Source organism: Pagrus major, chromosome 8 (genome assembly GCF_040436345.1).
Source record: "Pagrus major chromosome 8, Pma_NU_1.0".
Lineage (NCBI taxonomy): Eukaryota > Metazoa > Chordata > Actinopteri > Spariformes > Sparidae > Pagrus > Pagrus major.
In genome coordinates this window covers 27,874,253-27,901,890 of record NC_133222.1, presented here as the reverse complement: position 1 = coordinate 27,901,890, position 27,638 = coordinate 27,874,253, and the positions used below count along the sequence as shown (strand labels likewise).

Here is a 27,638-nt window from a genome sequence, read left to right as displayed (position 1 = left end):
GTATACACACACCTACACACACACATATGTGTACATATACAGAAATCAACACACCACACACATTTTTTTCTGTTGATTTAATCCATTTTAATAAATAAATAGAGAAAAATAAGTTCATGGCTCCGTAGAGACGTGGTCCTAGTTACAATGCAGGTCAGTAGACACACTGAGGACAGACAGGCTGCAATCACACAGGAACAAATAATGGGATTATAACCCCCATTTTGCACAGATTTTATGCTTCCATGGCTGATGAAATATGAGTGATACTCAGATTTTACACGTGACGTCCGTTCCTTATTTAGACAGGGACCTTCCGTCACGGTCACAAGTTAAAAATCCAATTTGTTGGACCCATGAAGCTGCAGTGACTGATAGAAATGAGCTGTGTTTACTGAACTATAGGAGGAGGTTGTAGCTTATTTTACAGCTTTGGCCTTCTTTCACTTTACACAATTTTACACTTCTTGTCCCAGCTTCAAAAGAGGGAAAATACAGTCTGTATGAGAAAATATAGAAACACACAGAGGCATAATATGGTAAAAGAAAACCATACAGAGGGACTCCTCAGCTACACAATTACATATGACCAACACTTGATCTAAATGACCAACAGTTCTACCCATCAGACCCTGGGTCCTACTCGCAGAAAGCTACCAATAGTCGTACTGTGTGCAATCCATCATTCAAAGGGTTACGTCAAGGTACTTACAGTTACACAAGAACAATGTCCTGTCAGATCCAAGACACATGGAGGTATATTGTGATAAATAACAGTAATAACATGCACAAAGTCACATATCTCTTCAGAGAATTAATATCTTTGTCACGTTATAAAAAAATCAAGGAACTTCATTTCTGCACATCCAAAATAAAACTGTTATGTTCAAATATCTTTAAACTTTAAACTGTAAAATTAAAAAGTTCAAAATACAATGGAAGACCTGCATCCCGATCAATGATCCTATCGATAGTATTATACAGTATGTTAGGACAAGTCATCATATTAATAAGACTTTAGCAGAACAGAAAATTATATCATCATCATCTCAGTCTTAGGCATATATTACACAGTATTATATCATATATCATATATCACATCATATCATGTCATGTCATATATAACAGTCTCAGACTTTCTTTGATAGAGCTTTGAGCTTTTAAACCAATGAGAGAAGCAGTTTGTGCAAGGGTACAAGGAATGAGTGCTACTCTGTAGCAGAAGCTGGTTCAAAGTTGATTCTAATTCATATATTATAAAATATGAAATATGGATCTACTGAGTGCGAGAGCATCCTGACTTTAAGAGCTTACAGTCAGAAACAAAATGACACAGTGGCCATGTACGGTATGAAACCCATTTTATCGTTGTAGGCACCTTTTTAACAAACAAACAGACTATAGCTTATTCAATAAAAACTGTTTCAGTCTTCCTTCTTCAGTGTCCCTCCTTCCTGTAGGTCCTGTATTGTTTCAGAGCTACACACACAGTTTAGTCATTATGGTTGCTCCTGTACACAGCAGCAAATGCATGAGATTCTACCAAGTCCGACTACTGTGCTGTACACCACGTCAGACTTAACACAATGTTTCTTTACATGAGCACAATGCTAGAGTCGAGTGTTTGTAGGTATGAAGCTGTACACTGGGTGTTGGCTTGCTGAAGGCCATTTCTCTCATGCCTCAAAGTCTCTGCAGCAGAAAGGCTCAGCAGGGAGCTCAGTGGTTTGCAACTTCACAAGGTTTGTGCTCTGCAGCAAGCCACCTGCCCACTACTAAGCAGCCTGCACGTCCCAGAGGAGTAGCACACCACTGGCAGCACCCAGGTTGCACTTACAGCACGTGGCAGCAGTTGTACTGGGCCAGCGGCAGGATCTTGGGCTTGTTGTGTGCCGGTATGTTGAAGGCCAGAGCTTTCTCACACAGAGGAAACTGAAAAAGTCTCTCGCGCAGCTTTATGCTATGTCGTTTCCCCTGCTCCGCCTTCGGGCCAACCTCATCCCGGGTCCCCAGTGCATTGTGGGGTTGAGATCTGTCTGTTGCGAGGTCATCTCTTCCACCCTCCGCTGTTTTCTCGTCTTGTTCTCCTTCTCTGCCTGTTTTTTGCGCCTCCTTGTCATTCAGGATAAGTCTTGCCGAGGATGCAGGGTTTGAGGGGACGGAGGATTCAGGGAGGAGAGGAGGCGGTTTGTTAGTGTTGTTGTTGGGTTCTGCTTCCTCATCCTTGCCTTCCTCTGGGCTCGTGGAGTCCGGCTGGCCCTGACAGCATGGTACAACCAAACCAGGCAGGGATGATGGTGGGACTTGAGGTGTCTGGCTGACCGGCTTGTCTCCATGACTGACCGGCTGGTCTGAAATCACACAACCACTTTCTTCTTTCTCTGTTTCCATCTCCTCCATCTCTTCCTGCTCCTCCTCTTCCTCCTCCAATATCTCCACTGGGTTTCCTAACTCTTCTTTTTGTTCCTCTTCTCTGCACTCGTGACCATCTGTCTCATCAAGCATCTCAATAGCTTCTCTCTCTGGCTCTTCTACTAACACAGATGGCAAAGCGCTAACCTCTTTTGCCTCCTCCTCCTCTTCCTCCTCCTCTTCTTCCTCTTCCTCACAGATCTGCTGTAGTGCAGGCAGGTTCTTGAGGGACGGAGGCTCTTCAGCTGGAGGTTGACGGAGTGTGAAGCTGAGGCTGGGCTGCCAGGGTCCAGGGAAAGCCTGCTGAGTGGGGGGCCTCACAGCGAGTAGGTCCCCACACTCAGGTACTCCTGAGCGTGGAGAGCTGGGAGAGAGGGCCCCTGAGAGCCAGTGTGGTGGGGCCTCTGGGCTGAGCAGGGCAGTATCCAGCCCCTGCAGCCAGTGATGAGCCTCGATCTCCTCGAGTGAGGCGCGGCGAGATGGATCCTTCTGGAGCATCCTGGAGATCAGACTGACGAGGAAAAGACAGAGAGGGTTATTGTTTAAAGGAAAGGATATGAGCTGCCGTTTGCTTGCTTTGTTTTTTGTTTCACATTTAGATGATCAGCCATTACAGCAACTGAATGCACACAAAGAATGACCTGATTTAGATCTGATCGAGGTTATCTGTACACAACAACTTAATGAAATGGTTTGTGTGAGTTTTTAATGTCCAGAAGGTTGTTCTGTTCTATTTTTCTTCTCTTCTTAACTCAAATACATCATCATGTGACACGAGCCGGATCAGATGTTCCAGGATGTGTTTGCAGCTGCAGATCTAACAAACCACTTGGTTGAGGGTATTTACGCCTGCTGCCTTCTAGAGAGTGTATAAAGGCGTTCATTCAGGAAGCTTTCAGAGCAGAGACTGCATGCAGATACAGCTGTGGTTCTTACACATTTAGACCTGTGTAGCTGTTCTACACCACGCTGAGCATTTTGGCAAGTACTTTTGAACTGCTGATTTCACCATCCTAGGTGTTTATCAGAAATCCCATTGTGTTAATATTTTGTGAAAGTACCAAGAGTCATTCCTACAATATTGTCACAATATTAATATTGAGATATTTGGTGAGAAATATCGTGATGTGATGCTCAGTCCTCGCATTTATGAAGAGCTACTGAGGACATTTCAAAATATTCTGATATATATCAGGATACAACCTAAAAATCTTATGACATTATTTTAAGGCCACACTGACCAGCCCTACCTCCTGGGTTTCTGAAGTGCTCACCAAGTGAAATGTAAGTGTTTTTAAATATGACACAGAATGGGGTTAAATAACTGTTTCATTGTCACAGCCATTAATTATGTTGCAAAACTAGAAGTGACAATGTGGCCTAGAATGATCACATTTTTTTCAGTGCTTCCCAGCAGTACATAACAATAATGATGATTATTTCATTAAATTAACGTGGCTCAGATAAGCAGCACAAAAGGATGGATTAACCTATCAATCATGATTAAGTTAGGTTAATGTAAATTTGGGGAAAATCAACATGAGTTTTCTAGCTACTGTAACGAGCAGTGGTGACAGAGTTTTGCTCCAGATCTGATGGTTTAGACTGAAACTCTAAAAAGCACTGAACAGCCGTGAGCACTGGGTTGCAGTGAGCAACCCACTGTTCAAACAACCTCACTTTAAGTTTTAAGTTGTACAACCTATGATAAAATAGGATAAGATAAATTATTGACGATGTTTTTTTGATTACATTTAAGACATTTTAATACTTTCTTCCACCTTCTCAGGACACCTGCAGATACCCTGTACTGCACCTGCATTTGGATTTTAACAGCAAATGTTAAAAAAAAAAGTTTCAGTGTTTCTTGAATGTGGATCTGAAATTTAATTTGGATGTGGTAAACCCCTGCCAACAATCTACTTCCTTCATTGATTAGTCCTTTGTTAAATCAATAGTGAGCTATCTGGAAAACTGTGTTTTGAGGTTTTTATCTCAGAGTAATGTCATTCAGCCTCCAAAGCTGCAGCAGCAGATCAAACTGTATTGATGTTTACTCTGCAGTGCTGTGAGCTGAGGACATTGTGTGTGTTTTGGATGGAGGTGTGAGGACTGAAAGTGGAGTGAGAAGTCACATAAGTACATGTGAGTATTTTGTTTCCGTGTGCCTCTTATTCAAACCTTGCTCATGGTTCAGGGACACAGATGTTTTTGTATTAATAAAATAACAGCTAATAAACTGGTCAAAGCCAAGAACATTTGGACTGTTTTAGCACAAACTGTATTTGCTGCACAGTGAAGAAGCCTCTCAGACAACTAGGGCACTAAAATTATCCACTGAAACGCACGCTAATGAGATGATTTTACAGTCATCAGTTTAAGACATTAAGACAGGATGACCCACCACATCTATTCAACAGTGGAAAATCTCTGAGAGAATTAGCTTTTAAATGAAGACTCAAAAGTAAAACGTGCAAGGCAATAAAATCATGTATTTTACAGATATCACTTTTATTCCTTAAGATGGGGTCAGAGAGGAACCTGTGTTCATCAGTACTCACTCTCTGCAGTCCACTGAAACATGTTCCGGCACACAGTAGCGACAGTCCAGAATCATGACCAGAGTCTCGCTGTCGTTGGTTTCCTGGAAGGGAGGGACTCCACACACCAACATGTACAGGATCACCCCGAGAGACCAGATATCTGGAACACACACACAGAAAAGCACAAAAATTAGCCTTAAATAGCTAATCATGTCAGGCCTTAAAATAGCCTGCCATCCCTCTGCTTTCAGATCGTATTTAGAATACTGTGAGCCTCACAGATCATAAGGGATATTTAAAAATATTTGTCCTGTTTGAATTTGACTTGAAAACACCCAGTAGTTATTTTCTGCAGCAGCCTACAGATGAGGTGAACATCTGATCCTACAGATGTAGATAAAAAGGATCCACCCTGTCATTGATTCCTGTATAACTTTTTTTCATTTTCTCCTTGACATCCCCGACAGCGAGATCAGAGGTCAGGGTGGCATTCTTGCTGAGTCCTACATAAGAATACGTGACGATATTCCTCAATGAAATGAAATATAGAGGAAAGTTGGTGCAAAACAGCTGGATATCCGGTTTGATGTGTCTGAAGTGTGAGGGTCAAAATGCAGACGGCTGGGCTTGGTGCTCTTGACCCCTGACTCACACACACACGCACGCACGCACACACACACACTGACACATTCACACACATTGACACACTCACACACAGGCTTCCTGGTGCTGACCGACAGTGCTGACTGTGTGTTCTTTTCCCTTCCCTTCCCCTCCCTTTCCTTCCCCTCCTCCCCCCTTCCTCTCTCGTCCTCAGGCAGACACAGTGAGAGGAGGTCCATGTGAACTCAGGACAGCCTGAACCAGGCGAGAACACTGTGGCTGGTTCAAGGAAACACACACACACACACATGCAGAGGATAGGGAGCTGGGGGCTGAAGGCCATAACAAACAGAGGCCTTGTTGTGGTGTATTGGTGTGTTGCTATTCTGAGAATCATCTTGCTCTCCTTCTTTTCTGTCTCCTTGTGTTTCTTCCCAAGCACTGGAAACAGGAACACTGCAAATTCTGTTCACATCATGTGTTAGCCGTGATGGAACAGTAAAAATAAAGCCAGATCCTGAATCTAATAAGTGCTGCCTCTGCTAAAATCATATTTGTTTCGCGAGTCGGTTTGAGGACAGTTCCAGTTATTTTTTAACTTGGCCTTGTTTTTTATGCTTTTCTATCTTAATCTTTGATCAGGTTTGTCACAGGGAGCACTGCACTCCATATACAAAACAAGTAGCACATTAATCTTTAAGAATATATGGTTGACTGACAAAATGTCCACTTTAACTGGCAATTTGAGTTTCTTCATACATTTTGGTTTTCTCCCCTGGCTCTCTTCTGTATTCAGGTCGGATCAGAGTAAAGCAAAGTAATTAGTAAGTATCTGCATGTATTTATTCTCAGAATGTCTATATAATGTTTAACTAACTAAAATAAAAAACACAAAATTATGTCTCATTTTTTATGAGCCACACTAGTGGTATAGCTCTATGGATGGCAATGTAAGTCAGACAGTCCACCGCTCTGGTCCAGACTCAATCATCACACCAAATATTGAATGGATTCATGAATTCATTCTGAAAAACAATGGTTGCTAACAAATGGCTAAATGAGACCACAGAGGTTGTTGGGAACGTTACACGTCATTACGCCCAACATGGAGACTTCTTTACAGGCCAACTCTAGTAGAATACACTTCTTACTTTAACTTCCCAACACATAGAATGATCAATTTATAGTAAAGTGTGCATAGTATAGGGTAGTAAAAAGCTTACTGGTGATGACTCTGAAGTCATGAGACCGCAGTGTAGTTTGTTTATAGTCTAACATTAGTTTTTCACTTCAAAAACGTCAGTGTCATCAACTTGTGTTTGCGACAGTTTATTTTCTACACTGATCCAGTCAAAACTAAAATATTCTACTAAATTCCCCATCAGCCTTGGCAGTATTTTTTGTCAAGATCTAATTAGCAAATGTTAGCATGATAGCACATGAAACTGAGATAATCAGAACAGTGTTAGAATAACTAATCATTTTGACATTTATTATCTTTGACTGGGTGACAAAAGTGGAAATCTTGCTATATTTGTCACAAAACATCCCTGTTATCTACTTATTATAGGATGACATCAAAATACTTTTCTGAGAATATACGCACAGAGCATTAGATAAGATAAGAATATAGTGTGGTTGCTTTTGCAATCAACTTGCCAATTAGTTCACACTATTTAAAGTGGAAACAGACAACTTCCCCCCTAGTTTTGTTAGTGATATTATCTTTGGTGCCGCTCTAGCCAAGATGACTGGATCGTTTTCTGTTTTCCTCAGAGTCACAAATAACAACAACACTGGATAAAGTGTGAGTTTATTCCTTCATTTAGTCTATAATGGAGACAAGGCTGTCAGAATAATAGCATTGTCAAAGTTGGGCTTCTAGGGAACCAATCTAAACACTAATGGTGTCATTATTCTATAGCCATTTCATAGTGCAATTAACATTTACTTCATAACGATACGTTAAAGCAAAAAACTCTCTTGGCAGTTTAAAATAACACATGAAATAGTGCAACATGTTTTAGGATATGGATAATCATTGCATGGCAGAGATCTGCAACTTCACAACACTTGACAGCCGATTATATTCAGAGCGATCCTTCAAAACACAATCCAAACACTGCAGTTCATTCAGTTCATATCTTTCCATGGATTCTGACCCGTTCCAGTCCCATGTGTGATAACCATTCAGCCATTGTCCCACATTATACTCATGATGGTCTAAACAACAGCCCTTAGTCCTCAGCATACAATGTACACTCACGCACACGCTTACGAGCACACTCATTCCAGTCTCGAGAAGTGTTATGCAACAGGGAGGAGAAGCCGCTGAGTGCTGGGAGTGTACTTTTCTCCGCACGCTGGGGAATATCACACATTCTCACCATGCATTAGTGGCCTGCTGACAGCACAAACATCGACTCCACACACACACACACACACACACACACACACACACACACACACACACACACACACACACTGTTTGTATACACCAGATGCAGATAGGCTTTATCTAATCAATTTGACTATAAAAGTGTTAAAATACAAAAGCTTGTCCACAGAGTTCAGCAGTAAAGAGGAGAGGAGTGAATGATCCTGTGGGCTTTATAAGGGGCTGCCTCTGACGTGCACATTTTCCAGACCATGTATGTCATAAAGGGTCAACAAAACTGGCCCCGTTCAAAAAGGTCCTCCAAGTTTGGACTAAAAACTGTAGCTCCTTTTGACCACACTTGGAGGTAAAAAAAAATGATTAAATGGTGCATTCACGTTATCAGTCACTGATAAATGTAAAAAACATGAGCTGGACTGAATCATAAAGCCATTTTCTCATGATCTTGACAAATCTCATTATTCTGATATGATTATCTTCTAACTCAGACATAATGATCCTAATAAAGCTGGGAAGCACATGATTGTGTTCATGCAGAGGTGCATTTTTCTTTAACAGATATAGGCTTCTTGTAATTTTAATGACTTTAGAGTAGCTCAGTTGGAAATCCCACTCTGATCTGTATAAAATATTACTTATTGGGAATCAGCTAGGTTCACCGATAAAACCGCTCTTACAATGTTTGTATACTGTCTTAAAAAAGCAATTGTAACCTTGTAAGAAGCTGTTTTTTTTGTCCTTTAGTGATTAAGTACAACTCTCAGAAAAAGTTGGGGCACTTGCGGGATGCAGAGTTCAAGTTTGTAAAGCTTTCTTTACAAAATGCTGACATCATCTGGGTGATTTTCTCAAACTTTAGAAATCTCTTCCACAGCCACAGAAGACATTACATAACAGATTTCACAGGCTGAGTAGTGCTGCGCTACATGAAGTGGTTTTAGACAAAGTAACAGATTTAGTGATAAAATATATATTTGAAGTACTTCCTCTTTAAGTTTGTAGTCGGAATCAATGAGTCAAACAATTAATGCCCACATCTTGGTCTTAAAAGCACTTTCATAGGTTCACTCAAATGCTGTTCTCAAAGGACTTATTTATCCTTTGTTGTTAAGCATCTCCCCTAAAGTGATGTGACTGTTTTGGGATTTTGTTGCTAAGAGAGATAATTTGTTCTCTGGACTGTTTTCATTAACTCCAGCAGGCCTTGTGCTGCGTGTTGTCTTTGCGTGTTTTGGAAAAGTCCTTGTTGATGTAAACAGAGCAGGAGCCTTCAGGTTGATATGAAAACACAGACAAAGCATTTTTGTCTGAGAAACCTCTCCGGTTATCCAACTCTTCCTTGATCTAAAATTGGATGTTTAGGGGGGGCAACAATCCCCCTCCACCCTGGAACAGAGGAATGAGTGTTGCATGTGGCGGCCAGCCAAAGAGGAGGGATGGAAATTCATTATTCTAAATTAAAGTTTCTGTTGTGGTTCAATACATCAAACTTTGTGGACACTGGGTGGCACATCAGAGAGCTCTAACCCAGCTTGACCTCAGACTTCATTGCTCTGACGTATTTTCAATCATCTTCCTCATCTTGTAAATGCTTTTCAAAGAAGAAGACTGACACCAAAATCTGTTTAAGAGTTTTAGCAAGCATCTGTTTCTCCCATTAAAACTAATTTTAGCTGTACTGAAAAAACATAAAAGTGATGTTGTATTGTCTGCTTAGCTCACTCGACCGAGTAAATAAGACAACTGGATCACATAAAAACAAAATAAACCCTGACATGTAAAGTACATCATCATCAGCTGCTTTTTGTCAAGTTAAAGGGTAACTCCACCCATTTTACACATAAAAGTGTGTTCACAGGTCTTGGGGAGTACTACTGCATATGTGGGGGGAAAAAGTAGTATAAAAGTATTTTGTGGCTCCACAGGAAGATGTATGTAGTCTGACAAATTTCCTCCAGTGATGTCACTCAGTGGCAAAGTTGCATTGTGGGTAATGTAGGTGGCAGGTTTTGAAAAGTAAGAATAATTCATGGAATAAAAAAGGTGGTATCTCTGGTTCTGCTGTATTAATTTAGGTAATTGTTTTTAAATAGTGTTAGAGGAGTGCAATCCTAGACCAGTGGACTGTTTTTCAAAACCTGGTGCCTACATTACCCGCAGTGCAACTTAGACACTGAGTGACATCACTGGAGGCAATCAATCAGATTAAATGCAGCTTCCTCTGGAGCCACAAAAGTCTTTATAGTACTTTTTCACATTTGCAGTAATACTGCCCAAGACCTGTAAACACACTTTAATGTGTAAACTTGGTGGAATTGCCCTTTATTGCTCGTTAGTGTGAATCTTTCTTTTTATCAAATGTCACAACCACATTCAATTGCCACTGACAGCTCACAGTGTAAATAAGGGTGTGGAGCCAACGCCCAGAGGCTCCCTATCTGCCAGATGCAGAAGTTCCTCTTACACTGAACACACTACACCAGTTAAGGTCTTCCTCGCTTCTTATCTGACAGCCAAACTTCTCCATCATAACTCACCAATAACAGTCATATTAAGACCTTTTTCAGTGAGAGCATGGTCATACTCGTGCCCCAGTTGTATCCAAATCGTAGTAGCTCATTACTTGATCAAAAAAGTCCTTTTGACCAAGAAAAGGACAACAAAAGCATGCAGCATTAGCAGACAAGCATCCACTACAACATCGGGGGACAACCTTCAGCTGAGTAAAAGTGATTTCCTGGTCTGTGAACGTACCGTGAAGCCCAGCATTAACACTTTGACCTCACAGACTGTACTCACATACATGCACTCAGCAATGGGCAGACATTATGTAACTGTAGGCAGTGTTTATCTTTGTCAAAAGCAAGAGGCCCTGTGGAACATCCTGCCTCTCCTCCACATCATATGACTATCATCAAACACACACACCATGTCCTCAAACAGAGCGCACATGTACTGTAAAGACTGGAAGCACAGTGAATTAAACAGCAGTCTGTTTATAGGCAGAAGTATCAAAGAGACACAGCAGGCAGTCTATGTGTGCGGGTGTGTGTGTATAGAGAGAGACGGGTTTATGAGTCACCTTACTAAGCTGAGATCACTGAGGGACATCTCTTCCTCTGCACAGCTCTGGATTATCACACGTACACACATACTGTGTATTTATGTGTGTGTTTGAGTGTTTGGGTGATGGAAGTGTACATTTTTATCAAAGCGATGATATAATGGTTATTTCCACAAGTTGAGTCATGTCAGAGTAAAATAGAACAGAAAAGTGCACTTGAGTTGTGAAGTGAAGCAGAAAAGATGTCATATTAACACACACACACACACACACACACACACACACACACACACACACACACACAAATGGATTTAAATGGACGCCCTTTGTGTGGACGCTTTTAGGAACAGGAACTAAGATTAGAAAAAAAGGGAACTAATGCAACTGATGATGAGTCATGTTCAAGTTAAGGATGCATGTGAGCAGTGTTTCTTCATCACCACTCCTTCTTATACCACTGTAATGACCTCGGTTAACAAACACCATCACAGTGAGACGATTAGAAGCACGCAACATCTCAAGAGAAAAATAAAAATCAAGACCCTTAGTTGCTTAAATAACACTTTCACTGGTTTTTGCAACTCATCCTTCCCAAAGGCAGTCATCCCTTTAAAACAAACACTCTAGATGTCCTACAAGAACAGCCTCTTTGTATTCAGTGCAGATGCATTTATAGTCACCAGAATAAATGGCGCCTTAACCCTGCCAAAATCCAGCCTAGTCCAGCTTAGCAGATAAAACCACCAACCTCCCTGAAGCGGACACATGCTGCGTCCCCCACCCCCAGGAGACCTGGGACCAAATCCCCCACTTCAAACAGAAGGCTGTTTCTATAACGTCAAATCCCACCATCTACCAGCCTGCATCACCTCTAATGTCACACAGATCCCAGCAGCACACACCAACCTCTCTGCTACGGATAAACACTGATGCATGGTGCTTTGCCTTTCTGCTATCTATCTCTGTCTTTCTCTCTCACACACACACTCACACATACATAAATGCTTGCTATGCAGTAGGAGAGCCCAGTGGCGAGCTGCAGTGTTTGGTTCTACTGCAGAACGTGCCCACTTGGCTCATGACTGGCTGGCGCGCCTAGACTGACCCAGATACACAGACTAATCCTGTACGGACATACACACACATGCGGACACACAGAGATACATGCAGTACTTTCACACAGGCACAAACACATGCAAGCACTTACAATATGGATGATTATACAGAGTAGGAATATACACAAGAGGAATGAAGAAAACACACAGGATTAAACATACACAGGGTCGAGGTGACAAATGTGGCCACACATTCCCTCACACACACACAGAGAAAGTGGTGAATGCACACACACACACACACATGCATTTTTTCACGTCATCAGTTTGTTGCTTTTAGAGTTGATTCTTGTCCTTGGAAACAGCACAAGACAAAACAACTTCTCTGCTGTATGATAGAAAGCTGGAGAACAGCTACTAAATAGACCTTAAAGTAAGTTGTTGACTGTGCTATCTAAGGTCAGGTCCTTAATGAGGTCTAATACGGATCAAGCTGCACCTCAATGTAAGATCGCTCTGTTCAGGGTGGAAAATAAATGGATTACAACAGATAAGTGTCTGTATTCACTTAAATTACGGCTTTATTTTTAGACAGATTTTGATCTGAGAACAGAATGCCTCTGTTTGATGTTGTATATATCTGTGCTATGGCTATGATTTAAATGTGTGAGTGTGTTATGTCAGCACCAGCAGCACATTTAATATAACAGGAAGCATTCACATACTTGCTCTCCTAAACAAACGCTTGACCTCTTAAACAAAGAGATTCCTATTTGCTGTTCCCCCCTAACTATGGGGATGGAATGTAACTAAGTACATTTACTCAAATACTGTACTTAAGCACACTCTTAAGGTACTTGTACTTTATTTTTCATTTTCTACGCCTTTACACTTCTACTCCAATACATTTTGGAGGCAAATAGTGTACTTCTTAGTCCATTATATTAATTTAATAACTTTAGTAACTGGTTACTTTGCAGATTGCATTCTGCATCAGAGCCAAAGCAGCATATTGTTAAAAATGTATTTATTATTATCATGCTGAATATCGAACCTGATAATCAGCCTGGCCGATAATCGGTTGGCTCAAAGTATACAGTGTATGCAAACATTTAAATACAGTATGTATAATTTACTTTTGCTTATACTTTTGATACTATATTACATTTATCACCTGAAAATTGCTTTGAATACTTAAATGTGCAATATGTAAGAAGTGGCCACCTCTCGTATTCATAGTCCAAAGGAATATAGGGCAGCACATCACCAGAGTATCTGCTAACTGTTGCTAACAGCAGCTAGCTCATTAGATCAGTTATCTGTGCTGCTGGTGTGGACTTGGAGCTTAAAGTGGTATTAAGAGAAAGGACGGGCTGGGGATAGCTGGTTAGCATGCTACCTTCTAACTGTTGGTAATTTCAGTTCATTTTTGAAAGTTTTAAAAACTAAAATTCTTACATATTGCAGCTCTAAGTATATTTCTTAACAGATACTTTAAGATTTTTACTGAAGTACTATTTGTATGGGTGACTTTCACATATTTTAACACAATATCTTCACTTTTACTCAAGTATAACTTCAGGGTACTTTTTACAACACTGCTGGTTGCAACGTTATGCCGGGTGTCCAGTTAAATCAAAGAGTAACTATTTTCCTTGTATTATGTGATAAAAATCTGACTAAATAAACATTGATGTAGTACAAGTATGTATTTTTTGCTTTTCTGTTATGATCTCATGTGAGGATTCTGACCTCAAGCTGGGATCTAGACCAACAGTCCAGTTTCAACAACTCATAGATAGACAACAAATTCTGCTTCTTACCCACAGCTGGAGCATCATACTCTTCTCCCAGCAGTATCTCTGGAGCAGAGTACGCCAGCGACCCGCAGCTTGTGGCCAACATTGTTCCGGGTTGGAACAAGTTGCTGAACCCAAAGTCTGTCAGCTTCACTGCTCCCTGCTGGGGAAAGAACACCACATTCTCGGGCTTCAGGTCCCGGTGCACCACGTGGAGCTGGTGGCAGTAGGCCACGGCACGCACAATCTGGGCGAAATGACGCTTGGCAGTGCCCTCAGCTACACCTCCCTCATGGCGAAGGATGTAGTCGTAGAGGTCACCCCCCTCGGCCAGCTCCATGACCAGGTAGAGGGTGGTGGGCGTGTCGATGACCTCGTAGAGGCGAACCACATTTGGATGCTGCACCAGCCTCATACACCTGAAAATAATGAGAAATGACGGTGAAAACTAAGAATATTAGCCTCATTTTTAAAAAGGACACTTTGAAGGAACTCCTTCAGGGACTTTAATCATTATTCTTTACCTCACTTCCTGTAAGAGGTGGCTTGTTGCCATAACATCAAGTTTTGTCTTGTCAATCATCTTGACAGCAACCAGTTGCCCGGTGTTCACATGACGAGCCAGTTTGACCACAGCAAAGTGCCCCCTGCCCAATGTCCGACCCAGATGGTACAGTCCGCTGAGGTCAGAGCGGCTGGGGCTGCTCCTGAGGTCGAGATATCCATCCTGGCCTGAGGTCATTTCTCCAGAGGAGTCCATGTTTGAAACAAAGAGGGGATGTGGAAGCAGAAGGATTGGGCTGGAAGGCTTCAGGAAGATGGAGAGATAAAAGGATAAAAGGAGATGGAGAATAGTTGTGTCAAGGTGTCGGGGACAGAGGGAGGAGGGGGTGCTGGGTTCCTTACTGCTGGGGAGTTGCCTGTCAGGACAAAGAAAAGACAACACAATAAGACATAATGACAGAGCTGATGATTTTGGCCTTTGGCCCAAAGAGAGAAGGGCTTAGATGAGGTCAGCTGCAGCTAATGCCTCATCCCTTGGAGCACTGGACCATAAATAGATTGATATTTCACAGCTTTTGACAAAGACAAAGAGGACAGAACAAGTTATAAATGGAGTCATGAAGACTAGATTACAATGTATAAGATTATATTACAATAAGCACCGTAGAGGGTAAAACATTCGTTGATTGTCAGGGATGTTGGAGGGCTGTGTCTCGCTCTATCTCAAATAACACCCACCCAGCATAAATGGCATGCAAGATCAATACTGTAACAGGAAACCATAATGTATGTAAGTGTGTGTGTGCTCGTGAAAGTGTGTTTGTGTGTCATTAGTTTGTCTAAGAGGGTCAGAAGGTGGCATTAGACGTGATGATGTCATCATCAGATCATCCCGGGGGTAACAAGTTCAATATCTTCATCACTGTGCTCATCATCATCAGCAGCAGCAGCAGCAGCAGCAGCAGCAATTACTACTGTCAACTTATCCTGTTCATCCGCATCACTTTCAACACCTTCGTCATCATCATCACTTATTTATCACCACATAGCAGCATCAGCATTAAGGCAACAGCAGCCTCTGACAGCTCCACTGGGCCAAGTGGACTGAGGCGGGCCTCGCCGTGTTAATATTCGCTGATACCCTTCCTGTACAGTCCTATCCGAGCCAAAACACTGCGTAATCTTGCCTACGGGCTGCTACACTTCAGTTAAGGCCAGCTGTTCTCTACTTGGCCTCAACTGCAGTCCCGAGTTGGCACATACGCATGTAGTTATCCTCCCGGCTGCTGCTCCAAACAAGCGCTACCGACAACCTGACTGACACTGACAGCAACACGGGAACACACAGCCGCCACTGGAGCAGAGACACAGTAACCCCGACCGGTAACAACTTACCATTGTTGTGCGGATATCCCGTAGCTGCGAGCCGCTCAGCTAACGGTTCTTTCTGCCGCTCCACAGCCGCACAGTCGCTGTGAATTCAGACGTAGAGAGTGACAGCGCCGCCTTCCCCGCTTCTTTCATAACACTCCATGTTCTCGGTCCATGTGTGCTCATACTTTTCTCATGACTGCCTGCCTCGGTTCATCCCACGGTCTCGAGCGCCCGCTTCGCACAAACAGACACGCGCGAGACGACGGAGCGGGACGGAACATCTCGTGCGCGCGGGCGTGCACGTACGCGCGCGCGCGAGTCCAGCCAGCCTTCTTCTGACGTCAACACATTCCAGCAGCAGCCAGCGGCCGCGAGCCTCTCGTACGCAGTGGAGAGAGGAAAATGAGTGAATGAGCTTCACAAGTCCAGAGAATTATATAACTGAGTGATGTGTTGTTTCCTCTGAACAGCAGGGAGGCACAGCGAGCTGCAGCACGACATATATCACAACCTGCATTCTTGAGATGCTTCCATTGTAATGGACACAGAAGACTCAGAGGACCACGCAGGAAATGAGGATGAAAGCAAAAAAAAAAGTTGTTTCTATTTATAACTAGCTCTTAGAAATATCCTGAGGAAAATTCACAGAGCATCTGTCATCTGTAGCCTACCGTCTGTATGGGGAGTTACGGCGTGTCAAATAGCATTTACTAATGATCCCATCATGTAAATGAAAGTTTGTGTGTCTGTGTGTGTTTGTGTGTGTTTACCTATTTCCATGTCCATCTATTTTTTCCGTTATCCCATACAGCGTCACCCCACACTGACAGTCACATCCCTGAGCTGGTGTTTTCAATGTGTTTTCTGTGTCATCTGTAGGTTTAACATGTCAAGCATTGTTATATTAAGAAGTCTGCACTAGTGTGCCTGATGATCTCATCCCAGCTGCTCTTTGTTTCATCTGCCCAGACAACCTGCAGCAGAATGAGGCCACCTAGTGGTCATTTTATTTATTCATTTTTCTGTCTGTCTGTCTTTCTTTCTTTCTCTCTTTTTGTTTACCTGCACCTCACACACACTCATGTGCCAACATACAGTAGTCAAAGGATGTATAGAGTTACACTGTTCACACACACATGCACGCGGACACACACTTTTCAGACCTAGCTAATGAAACAGCACAGGACAGAAACACAATGCCTGTGATTCTATCAGCAGTAACTCTAGGGTGTGCAGGCCTATCTTTAACATTGTTTTCTTCACTACCACTCCCAAATTACTGCTGTTGACTGTCAGAGGTTTGGAGTTGTTTTAGATTTATGACTGACCTTTTAGGTGTCCTTTAACTTGGATTGGATGGTTATTATAGCAGTGTGGCAGTTCACTTTAAGTTCACACATAACATTTAAATATAAGTTATATACAGTATGTATTTGGGCCTGTTGTTTTTTAACATGTGAGCCAGTGAGTAGTATTTGAAATGTTTTGATTTTTGCGCCATCAGGTGGTAGTACCAAAAATGACATTGTGGCCCACTTTAAAGGACGGGCGCAACTCGGTTCACTAAATTCTTCTCTAAATGAAGTTTACAGCACAAGGAGCTATGAAGTAGTGATTCAGGTACAGTAAGTCACATTTTCAGAGGGATCTGTTTATATCACCTGCATGTTTTATTAATAATATGGATATTGATAAGTGTATCAATAAGCGTAAGGGATTTTTTCACTGGCTGCAATGTTCAGTGTTTCATTGACACCAAGCAGATGCAGTAAAGCACATCAGGGAAAAGGCCACACCTGACAATTGAATATATATTTTCTTTATTGTTCACACATTTTCAAGTTTTAACATGTGACAAATCAATACAATATAGTCATGACAAAAAAATGACAGGAATGAAGTACAATGAAGTGCAATATAAATCACTGCACATTTTCTAAAAAGACACCTGATTTACTTAAACATTAGCTATTGGTTTAATATTTCATCCAACTGCATATCCACCTTTCAATAAATTATTCTACAATTTACCAGAACCACAAACTGCAGACTCAAAATCACACCATACAGTTAAAACCAGATACAAAATCAGACAGAATATTATAAACCTCACAAATATATTATTTATTATGGTTGTAGTGTTGTATTTGATAAATAAAGTGGTAAACACACTATTTTTGTTTCTTTCAATTTGGCTCAAGTAAAACTTTTTCACATAAATATAAGACTTTGTTCCAGAGAAAATATAAAACTCATTATATACATAAATAGGTTAAACCATTAGTTCATTAATAGCATTTTATATTTTCAAAACTAAAAGAGTCACACATGTTTTTAAAATGTCTTCATGCTCTTTGAGGAGGAATGGCTGCAAATGCTGCTCTCTGATCAGCCTTTTCTAAGTAAACTCTTACAAGGTCGAATCATGTGCATTCAGTGCAATTATTTAGTTTTCATCCCGAGGTGACACAGGTCAGGTCCACCCTTTCCCTGGACAGACACATGTTCCTGTCCAGCATTTGTTCAGCCACCATCACATCAGGAATCCACTCTTTGGTTTCAGGGCCTCTGTCAGCCTGTCTCTCATGATCTCTTTGGTTGAGTATAAGGGCAGGTCCAGAATAGAGTGACATGTCAGAGACTTAGGGAAGTGCTTATCGTCAGAGTCGCTCTGGGCTTGAACCTTCATTTGGATCTGGTCCATGCCAAGAATAGGAACCCCTCTATAACCAGTCAGGAACCCTGAGGAACACCCATGGACAGAAAGTAGGAATCTTAGTTTACATCTTTGCAGCAGCAGCATCATCTGCATCATCAGCTAAAGCCCCTCCTTCAGTTATTAATTTATTTGTATGGTTGAATGAATAGATGATAGTTAATAGTAATGGCAGTAAATTAAGATTACATTTTCTCCGAACTCAGTCACCTCTTAAAAATGATTGTTTTTGACTTCTCAAGCACAGATAACAAATTTTAAGAGAGCAGCATGTAACTAATAACTTATGTCAAGCGTAGCTGCCGTTAGCTAGTTAGCTCAGTTAGCTGTGCAGCTTGGCCCAGATTGCTAACAAGTGTTTGTGTTTACAGGAGCTTTGGAGCAAGAAGGGCCGAGGCTAACTGGTTAGCATGCTAACACTTCTGTTCAAAGTGTTTAATGTTTTCAACCAAAAGTCTTACATATTGCAGCTTTAAGTTGCAGTGGTAATACTAACGGTTAACTGAGAACAATGACATAATCAGGGTGTAAAGAAGGCTAAATTGTTTCATCTGTTTAATTTTTACACCTAGGAAATCATTTTTAGAACATAATTTTAAACATGATATATTTGACTTGTTTTGGTTAAAGGCTTCCACAATGAAAAACTTGACATTAGGTGGGATACTTACAAAGGAAATCTTTCCTCTGGTCTTCAGTCAGTTCATCAAAAACCTCCCAAAACATCTGTATGTTGGGGTGGCCAGGATGATATTCACCTCGATAAAGTGTGTTCTAGTTTAAGTTAAGAAAAATAAAGTTAAAATGTTTGAAATGGTAAAATGTGACGATGCAGTAATTAGTTGCAGAGAAAACAAGAGGAGCTTGAGTTTTGGCCTGTACCTGTTTCAGCTTTGCCCAGTCGTAGACATCTTTGCCCACCAGCACTCCCTGCAGCTCCTCCGGCCGAAACAGCTTCACCACATCTCGGTCACACACCTGGAAGAAGCCTCGCTCGAACTCCTGAAACACGTCCTCCACTGATGTGTTGAAGACGTGATTCACATAGGCGTCCACAAACTCCTTCCTGTTAAGAAGATTAAAGTTTCAATTAAACAAACATTCTGTGACACAGAGCTGATGTGGGTGCAGGTCACATATATCACTAAGATTCAATATTTTGAAAGTCTTACTTATTTTGTCCCGTCACTGGCTTTTCAGGATTCTGGGGATCAAGTTCAACTTTTGTCCCATCCCAGGTTATCTGTTAATTAAAAAAAAAAAGAGGTTAGTGATATAACTGCAAAACCTTTGGAACACTGTAACACAGATAAATGAGACAGATTACTGGTGGAGTAAAACACCAACCAAAAAAGACAAGCACATGTCCTCTACGACATCATCTTCATAGTCCAACACGTTCTGCAGAGTCCTTAAAAAAACAGAGTAAAACAATTTGAGATTTATTAAGTTTACTTGCTAATTGAACAGTATTTACAATCTATTGTGACCTTTCAGAATTACAATGTAAAACAATAAAATGGAATTAATAAGAAGAAGAATACTGACTTTCCATAACTGCTGAATTCCTTCATGTCCTCCAGTGTCAGCTGCACACCGACAAGCTTCTTGAACAGAGCAAGTGGGAATGGTAGGTATATGATACTCTGGTTGTACAAGGCCAATCCACACAGAACCCCAAACAGGAAGAAGTTTGTCCTCTCCTCCCTTGTTGCCTAAATTGATAAAAGTAGAAAACAATTAAAATCTCAGGAAATTGTTTGAATGTATGCTTAAGAGTGTTCGTGGTTTTGTGGAAAGGAAAGGAAAGGAAAGGAAAGGAAAGGAAAAATCCATTCATAATATCTATGGTTCAAAAATATTTCTTCCTGTATAAGGATATATAAGTCTTACTCTGGAGGGGAACCATGCCAGGGTTTTAGGGTCATTAAACATGAACATCCCAAATTTAGGTGACACCATCTCACGAAACACACAGTGAAAAAAGTCTCTTCTGTAGACATCTGTGACCGTCGGGTCCTCATCCAAGTAGACCTGAGAGACAAAAAGTTACAATTCTGTTAGACACCTATATGAGGGTAGCTACAAAATAATGTCTGTGCTTTAACCATCAGGTCAAATCAAATATTTACCACAAGTGGCTTCTTGAAGGCACTTTGACGAGCAGCAGCCAGTTGTTTGAGGGTGTCTTTCAAAAGTGATGTTCGCCTCAGCTTCAGTTCAAAATAATAAGCATCTGACTCAGGAACAACGGAAGGTCCGAAGAACAGCACTGAAGCTCTCTGTTGTTCTCCCTGTAATACAATGCAAAATGTTATTTTGGTAATTGCATTTTTATTAAATGTAATGCATATTATTATTATTATTATTATTATTATTATTATTATTATAATCATTATTATTAGTAGTAGTATTGTTATTATTATGCTGCAATTATTTGAAGCTGTCTACATCTTTTTGGTTATTTATACCGTTACTAGCTAACATAAAAGAATAATTAAAAAATTGCCCAATTTAAAAAACTCCTGAAGACCTCTCTCCGTTTTTCTCTCATAGATGGCCAAGGCAACGGGTTTTGTTTCTCCTTCTTCTGTAATGTTTGTTGGCGGTTCACCAACGACTGGTTTGGTTCTGGTTGACAACTTCTGTTTCTACTAGCATTCATTTTGAGTCTTGTTTCTGGCCACCTGATGAATGTAAGTGTAATATTCACTCTACTTTTAGCTCACTTTTGGTCTCCACCAACTCCTGTGGAAAACATTAATATTTTAAATATAAATGATGCAAAGAGTAATATTAGCTGCTACCTTCAAGCAGCTAACTTTGTCTGACGTTTTGTAATCGCCAGGTAGTGTACTGCCAAAAACAGATGCCTGCTGCTGGAATTTAGGTTGATAAAAACAATGAAAGTGAAACAAACCAGTTAGGCTATGGGCTGACAAAACAAAATTATTAACTGAAGGATGCTTTAAGGTTCAGATGAGCTGAGGACAACTGCAGATTCAGGAGATAATTCTCTGTGGCTTTGTCACTACAGAAGATGATTAACATAACAATATTGATTAGTGCAGCTTTAAAGGTAACTTTGACATTTTTTTCAATGTGATGTGTGAAGACACCCAGCATATAACAGCAAAACAAACTACACATCGGTAACACACTCTGATATGAGTTAATTTATTGGAGATTTCCTTATGAGCCTAACAATATTGTCTGCAGGTTTCCTCCTCAGGAGGCAAAGTTCCAGGCTAGTTACCTGTGTGCGTGCAGCATCGATGTTAAAAGCCATTATCTTCGATTTCAAATCCATCGCAAATGGGAAGTTACAAAGGATAAGCAGCCGATGATTCTCCTCCTGAAAAAAGAATAATCAGTAATTTAATTTACTAAAATGTACCCGTTAATGATCATAGATTATTTTTAATAGGTGTTTTTTTTTTAAATGAAAGAAACAGCAATAAAGAGGGAAAGACAATGGGTTCAAAATAGTTTTTTGTCTGTAGGTTTTTACCACATTTGTCATCGAACGCCAAAGCTGCAGATCCTCCTGGAGAAATGTTTGGCTGATCCCCAAACAGAATGTTTTTTCTGGGATTCCCCGACTTTCTGTGATCCTTTTGTTGGCCTGTAAAACAGGTATATTTAGGTGTTAGTAAGGTGAAAGATTGGTAGGAAACAGAAACCATCACAGAAGAAAGTTGAGTTGGATTCAATTTGGTGGGGTTTGTAATTCACATAAAAAAGACAACTTATACTAACATTGTACATGTTCAGGAGGACTAGCATCAGGTTTTTGACTCCAGAGTCGCGACGTGCCGGCTGAAAAGACAGGATCACCGAGAGGGCCTGACTCCACGCCTCAACATGTCTAACCATGGTGGAACGCGACAGTGAAGACCACCAGTCCACTGAGGAGGAGACATGGAGATGTGCAGACAGTCAGTGAGCATTTCACAACAGAATAGATGTCACAAGTATGGAGTCTGGAGTATGGGGGAAAAAAACTATACCGTAAAGATTAAACAATTAGACAATTAGAAATTATTCACATTAACTTACTCAAAGTTTATAAAGAAGTCCATGACTTTTGTTATTATTAAACTATTTGATATTATTAAATGAATGCTAATAAATGTATTATTTAAATTTAATTTTAAAATATATTTCAAGAGTTATTTTTAAAATAGCAGCAGGAGCTTTGATTGGCCAGAGTCAACAAAACAGGGAGGACATTAGTTATTGGTTATTCTAAGGCAGTGGAAACGTTTTGACTGGCAGTCAAATGAGCACAATATTACATGATCCAATGATTAATGAAGCCTCTCAAACACTGTTATCTCTCACAGTACCTATGACCTGGCAGCTTTCAGCAGAGAGTCTTTGTATGGCAGCAGCGAGTTCTACTGCAAGCGTTGTACTCTGTTGCCATTTGTGTCTCGGGATCACATGTAGAAGCTCAGTGAGAAGCAAGAAGATCCTTAACCCCTCCACTCCCAATGGTTTCTCATCAAGTGAGGGAAGCAACTGCAGAACAGCAGCACCAACCTGTTGAAAAACATACATAATAAGTATAAAGTAAACTTCCTTGTTAATTACTGATCAGATGCCAAACATAGATAGTCACTTTTCAAGTTCTTACCTCTGCCGTAACATCATCATTCTTCATCAGTTTCTTGAAAGCACGTTGTGCAAGTGACAAGTCCAAGCCAGAGTACTTTGGTGAGGTCTGGAAATGTTTGTCTTTGCTATGAGGACAAAAAAAATACATGTAATTGTAATGTAATTCACCAGATACAAGGAAGGGAAGATCATGCACATGATGGTGTTTACCTTTGGTCAAGGAAACACTGATTCACACAGGAGGCGGAGGAGAACAGCTTGTGGATTTCCCTGTGAAGGTTTCTTAGTGTTAGCCAATAACATTGAGAATACAGCTTAAGTAATTTGGAGCTAATTAAAAGTCATAAAACATTGGTCCAATAAACAAACCAATTCTATATTGAGAAAATAAAAACTGCTTACTGTTTGATCTTTTTCCATGATTTTGAATCACATGTTGAGGCCCATCTGTCAATCATATCATCAATAGTGTGCTGTGTTACATTGTTGACACCGTCAGTGTCCTGATGAACTTCCTGTGAGGGAAACAAGAAGGAGTTCATCTCTGTTTTAGATAAATGATCAGCTAGTGATATTATTACACCTCCAACAATTATAGTGTGTATTGTTTGTATTTGTGTTGGTACCTTAATAGATGTGCAGGTTGCAAATGAACAGTTTCCTCCTGCGTAGATGTTTCTGATTATGAGACCATTGGTGGTGTCTGAAATAACAATAGAATAAAATGTATGTCTAGTCTTCTGCTGCACTGTAACATTTTAATCTTTACATGTGCTATGAAACATTGTGTCCTTTTGGTGGGAGATGATTGGTGTGGTCTACTATAGTACATACAGTATATATATATAATTTCAGCAACTGTGTCTCAGTATGGTTGTTGATTGTGACGAAGGCCTGAGGGCCGAAGTGTCAATTAGAAAGAAAAAGTGCATATGGAGCCAGAGTGTGCAACACTTTTTTCTACTTTCTACCAGTCCAGTGATCAGCACCTGGTTAGAACACCTAGTGTGCGTTACCTTTCTATCATAAAGATGTCATTTTAACCACACTCATGTAGCGATACATCTTGAAACTAGGTTAAGCACAGGAATTTCCAAGCTGTCTTGGGAATGCCAATAGAATTTCAAAGTGTATTGTATTTGTATTTTAAATGCATTACTCTATAAATACATTTGACTTGACTTGTCATTCACATTAATTATTTGAGAACTGTAGTTACCTTGTGGCAGTTGGACAGGTAGCGGCACAGACGGATGACTCTCCTCTCCATGTCCCAGCTGGCCTTGCTCATCGCACCCAAAAGTGTAGACCCTCTTGGAGTCTGTTAACACTAATGTGTGATGTCTGATGGAGAAAACAGTTTAGAACAAAGTAAATTTTAATGGCAACAAAGATGTTTTACAGCAACCAAGCCCCCATTTACTAGTCTATAGCTAGTGTAATAATTTCTCTATTGTTGAGTCAGTCACACAACTTTCTTGTATCCTTCTGTGATGTTCTCACAAAACTCCCTCAAAATGCATATAGCCTGACATTTAATAGCTCTCTTGTGTAAAACTGGATTTGTGTTCGCTATAACTGTTTTCGTTGTCATTTGGAAGTGCACAGTTATCTTAAATATATTTAAATTTGTCATTTGTAAGCAAAAGAAAAGTCAAATGAAAGATGTAAAACCCTTATCATGCTAAAACTGTGTTAGTAATGAGTGGAAATGGCTCAGAATAATTGTTAAAGTTTGTCATTGTACTGTACCGTCCACATGCAATCTTGGTGACTTTTGCCCCCCAGAGCTCTGCAACCAGCCGAGGTCGTAGTTCATCGCTGAATGAGTTGTGCCCGAGCTGTCCATGTTGACCAGATCCAAATGTGAACACTGCACCATCCTATAAAAGCAACCAGACAACCATAGTTTAAAGTCCTGCTTACTCCGTGAGATGAAAGAAGTTAGTATGTGGTATCATTCTCACAAAAAAGCATCATTTAATAACCTTTTTTAATCTTCCCTCTGCTCAAACATGCGTATCATATTCAGTGTCAGTTTACAGTAATTAATATTCAAATATTAACTGATGACACGGATATGATAATGACACAGAATAGCTCTCCGGAATTAAACCATGCCTGTTTAATATGGCAGTCAGCACTTTGAATCCCTAAATACATTTTTTCATTTTCAGTGAGGAAAGCTCGACACAGCAGAAACATCCTGGGCTTGTGGAGTGTGCTCAGAAGTAAACCTTTAAACTGAAATCTGTAAGTTGCACTTTCCTTCATTTCCATGTCATTTCTAGAACTGTACGCTTTTCCAGCAATGAAAAGTGGTAGGTAACAACATGAGGGTGCCATGTTTCTGTGCCTTACCTTGGTCAGAGTGACAGTGTGGTCCTTTCCACAGGAAATGTGAACAGTTTTCTTCATGTTCAGACAATGAACAGCAGTAGGTGTATGTCTGTCTATAGAAAAGAAATTCAAAGTCAGGTTTAACTGTTAAAGATATATATATATTTTAATAAATGTAAGATAAAATGACTAATCTTTCTACCTGTCCTGTCTCCCAGCCCGAGCTGTCCACAGTCATTTCTCCCCCAGCCGAACACACCTCCAGACACAGAGAGGGCGAAGCTCTGCTCTCCCCCTGCAGCGATCTGGACCAGAGGGATCGCTGACAGAGATCGGAGGTGTTGGGGTGAATCAGTGCTGGTCTGGCTCTTCCCCAGACCCAGCTGGCCTCTGGAGTCCTGGCCCCATGTGTACACCTGCCCATCTGTGGAGAATCACCATGACTTTGTGAGCTCGATAGTGCTATGTTCAATGCTCTAATCGGCATTCTCAAACATCCTGTATTTTTATTGTTGTTTGTTTTTTCTGCTATGTTATTATAATTCAAATGATCTTTTACCATCCTGTCTCAATACTAGCTGAGGCATTTATTCCAGCTCATCAACAACAGTTAATAGAATGGTTTACAAAGTCTATACTGGGATTGACTAAATGTATTGGAGAAAGGGGAGCTAACTACATGTATAGATACATATAGGACGATTTTAACAATTTCTGTGCTAAGGGCATCCATGACTGTGATAGGAACCAACAGAAACTTGCTTTCAGTTTTAATCTACTGTACCTTTGGTCAGGGCAACTGAATGCTGGCTCCCACAAGCAACCTGAAGTACTGGAATCTTACACAAAACCTCTGGTGCCCTGAAACAACAGGAAGCAGCACATAAACACTTGTGCTACCATAATTCAAGAGCAGATTTCACAAAGAAAAGACTAACAACAAATAAAGAAACTCACATTATACAAAAAAAATAATTTAAAAAAATCATATTTTGCATACCTTGGACTGAAAGGAGTGTGAGTTGGGTCCACACAGAGCACGGTGCCCCTCTCAGACAGAAGTGTGACTGTATCATCTCTACAACTCACAGCCTGAATCTTCTCTGGACATTTCACATACTCTGTAAGTACACAGGCCACAGAAACACAGCAGGTTGTAATGGATCAATGAAGCAGGAAGAGAACCTCTTTAAGCTAATGAAAGAAGGAAGTACACGTGTCACATAAAGACAGAAACATAAGGCAGATGCTCACTCTGTTTTCCTCTGGCTCTTCTCCCGTCTTCGCTCTCATCCATGCGAATGATGGATGCCTCTCCATTGCTTTTGACAAAGGCGATCGCACTGTGACCTGCTGACAGATCTGTGATGTGAAAACTGAGGTTTAAAAAGTGAACCACGTCTCCTGTTGGGCTCACTTTCGACCGAAAGCCCTGCTGACAGTCCTCTCCCCACGAAAACATTTTGCTGAAGTGACTCTGACAGACAGAGGGCTGATTTATATGGCTCAGCTCCGTCAGGCAGAAACGAAACTTTATTCATTAACTATGTAAACTCCAAAACATGACGAAGGGAAAACAACACACCCGGTGAGCCAGAGATAGGAGGGACATTTGCGGTGAAAGGAAAATGAAAGTGAAACTGTAGCTGTTGCATGACTGCAGCAGTATTGAGACCAGAGGTGCCAAAAAAGTTTCCCTTCGAGGGCCAAAAGTTAAAAAAAAAGAATAGATGAGCCAAAAGTAAGCACAGATTGTATTTTACTGTATTGTTAAGATAGTAAATGGCACAAGGATCCCAAGTTCCATTATTTGACTGACAATAACAAATAATGAGGGATCCTTTTTGTTTGATTTGATGAATAAATAAATTGCATTATTCATTATCCAATAAAACACATTGGTATTTTCAAATTATAATTATTTTCCACACAACTGTAACATTAGTATTTTAATTCATAGGGCAGTTTAATACAAGACAAAACAAAAAATAAGAAAAAATGTCGCAAGAAAACACAAACACATAAACATACACTCAAAAGAAACATTAAAGCGAAAGGGGTGAAACAAGCAGTAAATAAAAAATATATATTCTTTCAAAGAGCATTTTTGAGAATTACCCAGGGGACTACAGATGAAAATGAGAAAATTAATATTAGCATGTGTTTTATTAATTTGTACTGTCCCTTCTTAAATAAACTACACTAAATCT

The 27,638-nt window shown here is 40.6% G+C and overlaps 2 protein-coding genes across 2 annotated transcripts; both read right to left on the bottom strand.

The window, feature by feature from the left end:
* Positions 1–74: 74 nt before the first annotated feature.
* On the bottom strand, positions 75–15,950 carry snrkb (SNF related kinase b). Its single transcript, XM_073472971.1, has 5 exons — positions 15,774–15,950; positions 14,399–14,794; positions 13,899–14,293; positions 4,974–5,115; positions 75–2,923 (listed from the first exon to the last, which is right to left on the bottom strand). The coding sequence occupies exons 2-5, from the start codon at positions 14,632–14,634 to the stop codon at positions 1,834–1,836; spliced, it is 1,863 nt and encodes a 620-aa protein (XP_073329072.1). The 5' UTR covers positions 14,635–14,794; positions 15,774–15,950; the 3' UTR covers positions 75–1,833.
* Positions 15,951–17,555: 1,605 nt separating this feature from the next.
* On the bottom strand, positions 17,556–26,978 carry LOC141000715 (probable E3 ubiquitin-protein ligase HERC4). The gene is made up of 23 exons (XM_073471515.1): positions 26,683–26,978; positions 26,429–26,549; positions 26,213–26,289; positions 25,631–25,852; positions 25,450–25,541; positions 24,841–24,971; positions 24,308–24,432; positions 23,715–23,791; positions 23,491–23,603; positions 23,299–23,358; positions 23,108–23,213; positions 22,818–23,013; positions 22,228–22,376; positions 21,980–22,093; positions 21,725–21,823; positions 20,601–20,762; positions 20,362–20,502; positions 20,017–20,183; positions 19,816–19,879; positions 19,641–19,711; positions 19,351–19,534; positions 19,140–19,242; positions 17,556–18,494 (listed from the first exon to the last, which is right to left on the bottom strand). The coding sequence occupies exons 1-23, from the start codon at positions 26,888–26,890 to the stop codon at positions 18,286–18,288; spliced, it is 2,991 nt and encodes a 996-aa protein (XP_073327616.1). The 5' UTR covers positions 26,891–26,978; the 3' UTR covers positions 17,556–18,285.
* Positions 26,979–27,638: the final 660 nt, after the last annotated feature.